At 45.2% G+C, this 6,400-nt stretch overlaps 1 protein-coding gene across 3 annotated transcripts in view; it reads left to right on the top strand.

Annotated features, from left to right (window-relative positions):
* The first annotated feature begins 2,610 nt into the window (after positions 1-2,610).
* The window catches only part of NOBOX (NOBOX oogenesis homeobox), a 26,884-nt gene continuing 23,094 nt past the window's right edge, over positions 2,611-6,400 (top strand). For 2 of the 3 annotated variants that reach the window (XM_070755228.1, XM_070755226.1), the window contains exons 1-2: positions 2,625-2,782; positions 5,967-6,400. The exon at positions 5,967-6,400 is cut by the window's right edge and continues 271 nt beyond it. In XM_070755228.1, the coding sequence (XP_070611329.1) occupies positions 2,728-2,782; positions 5,967-6,400 (489 nt within the window). In that variant the 5' untranslated portion in view covers positions 2,625-2,727. Of the gene's footprint in view, positions 2,783-5,966 lie in introns of all 3 variants that reach the window. The other variant, XM_070755227.1, reaches the window with a different exon arrangement.

The raw sequence follows: 6,400 nt of genomic DNA on the forward strand, positions 1-6,400 counted from the left end.
ATGGCTTCTTACAAACTTTTCTACTTAAGAACCTAGTCACGGAACGAATTAAGTTCGTAAGTAGAGATACCGCTGTACAACAATTGTCATTTCTGTTGCTATGCCAAACGAATATTGAATGTATTCAGCCCCATTGTATGACTTCTCTTGCCACGCTTGTTAAGCAACATGACTGTTATGTGAACTTTGACCTCCCTCCTTGATTTGGCTTGCCAGAAGGTCCCAAAACATGACCCTCGGGCCTTGCGATTCTCATAAGCACGTGCCAAGGGTCAAGCAAATTTTGACCACGTGATTATGCGGATGACGTGAACGTCAAAACTGTTTTGAACTTTGGACACTAAATGAATGGTTGTAAGTCAAGGATTACCTGCTGCACTTTCAAAGTTGCTGCAGAGTCTGGGGATCAACCAGGATCTCCTTCACCATTTGTTGTCGCTGGGGTGGGGGAGGGTGATTATTTTACTAATTTATTATTTTCTTTCTTTGTCTTTCTTCCTTCCCTTCATTCCTTTTTCTTTCTTTCACTCTTTCTTTTTCTTTTCTTTCTTTTTCTTCCCTCTATCTTCTTTCTTTCTTTCTCTTAGTTTCTTTCTTCTCTATCTTCCTTCTTTCCTTCCTTCCTTCCTTTCTCTATCTTCCTTCTTTCCTTCCTTCCTTCCTTTCTCTATCTTCCTTCTTTCCTTCCTTCCTTCCTTTCTCTTTCTTCCTTCCTTCCTTCCTTTCTCTTTCTTCTCTCTCCCTCTATCTTCTTTCTTTCTCTTTCTCTTAGTTTCTTTCTTTCTCTTTCTTCTCTATCTTCCTTCTTCTTCCTTCCTTCCTTTTTTCTCTTCCTTCCTTCTTTCCTTCCTCTTTCTGTCTCTTTCTTTCTTTTCTTCCTTCCTTCCTTCCTATTTCTTTCTTTTTCTCCCTCTCTCTCTTTCTTCCTTTCTTTCCTTTTTCCTTTTTTTCTTTCTCTTCCTTTGTTCCTTTTTTCTTTTATACCCGTGAAAGTTGCTTTGAGTCGCCGTGGGTGGGTAGGCTGCAATATAAAGTTTCTAAACTATACATAAAATAAATTGTGCAACATTTCCTGGGCAGCCTAAAACCGAAGGTCTCCAAACCTTGGCAACTTTAAGACTTGTGGGCTTCAACTCCCAGAATTTCTGGGACTTCTGGGAATTGAAGTCCCCAGGTCTTAAAGTTGCCAAGGTTGGAGACCCCTGGCCTAAAAGGTGCTCTGAAATCAACAGCCCTCAATTTCCTCTAGTTAGTATTATTTTCCATTGTTATTATTATTATTTTCCATTAGTGGTGTTGCGGCTGCTGCTGCTATTGTTATTTATTTATTTAATTTATTTAATTTTTAATTAATTAATTCAATTAATTATTTTATTTTATTTTATTTTTATTTATTTAAATGTATTTAAATGTATTTAAATTTATTTTATTTTATTTTATTTTGTTATTTTATTTATTTATTTATTTATTTATTTATTTATTTATTTATTTATTTATTTATTTATTTATTTATTAAATTTGATTTGATTTGTATGCCGCCCCTCTCCGTAAACTCGGGGCGGCTCACAGCATACAATAAAACAATTCATGACGAATCTAATAGATTTAAAAAACATTTAAAAACTCCATTATTAAACCAGACATACACACAGACATACCATACATAAATTGTATAGGCCCGAGGGAGAGGGGGGGGGAATGCCTCAATTCCCCCATGCCTGACCGCAGAGGTGAGTTTTAAGGAGTTTACGGAAAGCAAGGAGGGTGGGGGCAGTTCTAATCTCCAGGGGGAGCTGGTTCCAGAGAGTCGGGGCCGCCACAGAGAAGGCTCTTCCCCTGGGACCCGCCAGACAACATTGTTTAGTCGACGTGACCCGGAGAAGACCAACTCTGTGGGACCTAATCAGTCGCTGGAATTCGTGCGGCAGAAGGCAGTCCCGGAGATATTATGATTATGATTGCTACTACTACTCAGGGGTGGGGTAGCGAAAATGGAGCACTGAAAGATGTTGAAAGAAAATGCATAAGCCACACCCACAGTATGGTAGTAAAAATTCTGGTAGTCCTTCACTGCTGCTGCTACTACTACTACTACTACTAGTAGTAGTAGTAGTAGTAGTAGTAGTAGTAGTTTTGGAATGCAGTCTCTTGTTGGCCCATTCATGTTGAGGATTCGACCTATTAACCTGGAGTCTCATAACAGCGCGCACCACTTTCTCGGAATCCAACAGTTTCAACCGGGGAGAGAAATTGGGCCAAGAAGCGTCGCAGCCCCCGAGGGGGTCAAATCCGATCGTCAGTGCGCTTCCTCCACACTCTTTCTGAAACGGCCAACGCGGTTGGGCTTCAAGCGGCGCGCGATGCAAAGCCTGGAAACGCGCAGTGGTGCCTGGCTTGCGCCTACCAGCCAAAGGCGGCTTTTCCCCCAAAAGGTCCATTTTACGCCCGGGCTTCCCAAGTCGTCGCAAGTGCCCAACATCCTTGACCCCTTGCCCAACTCGCCCACCTGCTCGGAATCCTCGCCGGGCACCTCTCCCTTTCCCTCGCTAGCCGGGGACAAGGCGCGCTCCTCCCCTCCCCATTGAGCATCTGGCCGGCCAGGTGTTCTTAATGAGGACTCCCGGGCTGATCCAGGCCCTCCGTTAGCGCCTCCTGGCTGCGGGGTGTAGAGTCTCGCGGACTTTCCGGAGGCTGCTTCGCGCACGCGGATCCCTGGGCTGGAACGGGATGGCGATGGAGGCTGATGCGCAATGGCAGAGGCGGTTCCCCCAACAAGATGCGGGTAAAGTTGAAGGGCCCCGGGGTCCCTATTGACTCTCCCCCTTTGCCTCCCGGAGCCCTGGCTTGCTTGGGGCGAGGGGTGCAGTTGCCTGGCCCCCAGGCTGCTGTTGGCGGGGGGGGGGGTCCTCCGTCTCCCCAAAGAGCCCCTGCGCCCGTCCCGTTAGGAAAGACGCGCAGCACACTTTGGCTAAGACGCTTTGGACCAAGGTTTGTGCGCCCTAGCAATATCGTGGGAAAGGGCGCTTTGTGCGCCCTAGCAATAGCGTGGGGAAGGGCGCTGCTTTGCAACCGGGAGGATCCTGGGTGGTGTGAAGTTGAGGGAGTCCTACAAGGCCCCCGCGGAGAATTGAGAGCCGGGGGGGGCTGTAGGCTGGACCCCCGCCCCGTGCCAAAAGACCCTTTTGGGGTTGGCTTGCTAGTGGGTAGGCTACCATGCGTGAACCACACCCTACCGTGCTTCCCTCGCAAAGAATCAAATTGCAGCCCTAACTTGGGGACTCCCGACCAAAGTGCATCGTGGTTTGTTTGGGGATTAAGCCACGATTGAAGCCGCCACAGCTTAGTGTGATGTGGGAAGCCTCAGTTCTGGGCAAAGGAGCCTTGGATATCCTAGTTGGGTTACAAGAAGACAACCTTTCCATTTCATTTCAAGGGGGTTAAACTGGGAGAGGGGTCCCCATTATTCTAGGGCAGGGGGAGGCAAAGTTGGCTCTTCTATGACATGTGGACTTCAACTCCCAGAATCCCTGAGCTAGCATGATTGGCTCAGGAATTCTGGGAGTTGAAGTTGGGAGAGGGGCGGCATACAAATCTAAGTCATAGAAGAGCCGACTTTGCCTACCCCTGTTCTAGGGGGTGTGAAAACCTGGGTTTAGAAGTTTCAAAATTATAGGGTGTAGGTAGAATTATAATATGCAATGATATGCATACAAATATTTATTTTTTAAAGGGGTGGAGGAATATTCCAGAAGCTTGTAGGGGGAGCAGAGTGTAGAAAAGTTTGGGAAGCTCTGAACTAGAGGGACGGGGAGCTATTTTTTTTTTCTCACCTGTGTACAGAGCCAGAGGGAGGAATAGCACTTATATATCACTACTTTACAGGGCTTTTTAAGCGGTTTACAGAGTCCCCCCACAATCTGGGACAGTGATGGCAAACCTATGGCATGGGTGCCACAGGTGGCACACAGAAACATAGCTACTGGCACACAAGCTGTTGCCCTAGCTCAGCTCCAATGTGCATGTGTGTGCCAGCCAGCTGACTTTTGGCTCGCAATGAGGCTCCGGGAGGGTGTTTTTGGCTTCCAGAGAGCCTCTAGGGCAGTGATTTTCAACCTTTTTTGAGCCGCGGCACATTTTTTACATTTACAAAACCATGGGGCACATTGGGGGGGAGGGGCTAAAAAAAGTTTGGATAAAAAATTTTTCTCTTCCTTTCGCTCTATTTCTCCCTCCCTCTTTCTCTCCCTTCCTCTTTTTTTCTCTCTCTCTCCATCCCTCTTTCTTTCTCTCTTCCTTCTTTCCTCTTTTTGCTCTATTTCTCTCTCCCTCCCTCCCTCTATGTCTTTCTCTCTCCCACCTTCCCTCCCTCTCTTTCTCTCTCTCTCTCTTGCTTTCTTTCTTGCTCTCTTGCTCTCTCTTGCTTTCTTTCTATCTTATTCTCTTTCTCTCTCTCTTGCTTTCTCTCTCTCTTGCTTTCTTTCTCTGTCTTTCTTTCTCTCTTGTTTTCTTTCTCTCTCTTGCTTGCTTTCTCTCTCTCTTTCTCTCTCTCTCTTTCTTTCTTTCTCTCTCTCTTGTTTTCTTTCTCTCTCTGAGCTTCGCGGCACACCTGACCATGTCTCGCGGCACACTAGTGTGCCACGGCACACTGGTTGAAAAACACTGCTCTAGGGGCCTGGGGAGGGCGTTTTTACCCTCCCCTGGCTCCAAGGAAGCCTTTGAGCCTGAGGAGGGTGAAAAAGGAGCCTCCTGCGCCAACCAGAAGTTAGCAAATAGGCCTTTTGCAGCCATCAGAGGGCCTGGGGGGGGCTGTTTTCACCCTCCCCAGGCATTGAATTATCGGTGTAGGCACTTTCAGCATCCAAGGGAAAAATAGGTTCGCCACCACTGATCTAGGATGTTGGTTGACCAGAAAAATATAGCTGTCTTATCGAGCTTTCTGTTCCCTGAAGTTGCGTTTTCTAAGGTTTTCCCCTTGTGTGGTGGAGTTGACGCAGTCCTCCTGCTAATTTATTTATTTTATTTGTGTTGTCCAATACACAATAATACACAATGAAGGTTATAGAGGATATATTCGAATAGAATATATTAAAGAAAGAAGAGGAGAGAAAATGTAGGAGTAAAATATAACTAGAGAGAATAGCAGAAAAGATATAAGAGATACAAGACATAGAAGAGATATAACTAGACAAAACAAATAAACATAGAAACATAGAAGATTGACGGCAGAAAAAGACCTCACGGTCCATCTAGTCTGCTCTTATACTATTTCTTGTACAGTGTTCCCTCGATTTTCGCGGGTTCGAACTTCGCGAATAGCCTATACCACGGTTTTTCAAAAAATATTAATTAAAAAATACTTCGCGGTTTTTTTTCCCTATACCACGGTTTTTCCCACCCGATGACGTCATACGTCATCGCCAAACTAATAATTTTTGCAAATAAATAACAAAAAAAATAATTATTGTTTATAAATATCAGGATCACTAAGTGCCTTATTCAATGGTGAGTACCAGTAATAATGGTGACTAAATGGTAGTTAAGGGAATGGGAAATGGTAATTTAGGAGTTTAAAGTGTTAAGGGATGGCTTGTGATACTGTCCAGAGCCAAAAATTGTGTATTTACTTCCGCGTCTCTACTTCGCGGAAATTCGACTTTCGCGAGCGGTCTCGGAACGCATCCCCCGCGGAAATCGAGGGAACACTGTATTTTATCTTAGGATGGATATATGTTTATCCCAGGCATGTTTCAATTCAGTGACTGTCGATTTACCGACCACGTCTGCTGGAACTTTGTTCCAAGCATCTACTACTCTTTCAGTCAAATAATATTTTCTCACATTACTGCTAATCTTTCCCCCATAAATAAATAAAGAATATAGAATTGTAGAATTTTAAAATTGAAAACTTTTTGAGGTTGTTTGGTCTTCTGGGTACTAATGATAACGTGGGTTCCTTCCTTTATTAGTGTACAAGGCCGAATTTGAAGAAGTAGAAGAGAAAGGAGGGAGAGAATCACTTCTTTGTACCGAAGAGTTTGTTGAAAGTGAAAATGGGGTCAGTACTGACAGCAGTCTTGACTCCATGGGTCATGCTACGATCCTTGGCGATCCGCCTGGGAAGATCCTGAAAAAAGGGAACCCTGAAGTTTCGAATGAGGAAGAGGGAGGAGACAGCGACCGAGAGTACTATCTAGATCCCAAGTCGGAATCCCATCTGACGCAGCTGACGCCTGTAGATCCTCGTTCGCTCGTTTTCTACCAGCCTTCCAACGCAGCAACCAGCTTCAATGATTTGAATACTGACCCTCCAGTTCCTGAAACTGGACATCGCCAAGAATTTGTCCAGCCTTCCAAAAAAGTCGACCAGGGCCGCTTGAATGTGAAGGAAAAGAAGAGTAAA

The sequence above is a fragment of the Erythrolamprus reginae genome, chromosome 6 (genome assembly GCF_031021105.1).
Source record: "Erythrolamprus reginae isolate rEryReg1 chromosome 6, rEryReg1.hap1, whole genome shotgun sequence".
In the NCBI taxonomy this organism is placed as follows: Eukaryota; Metazoa; Chordata; class Lepidosauria; order Squamata; family Dipsadidae; genus Erythrolamprus; species Erythrolamprus reginae.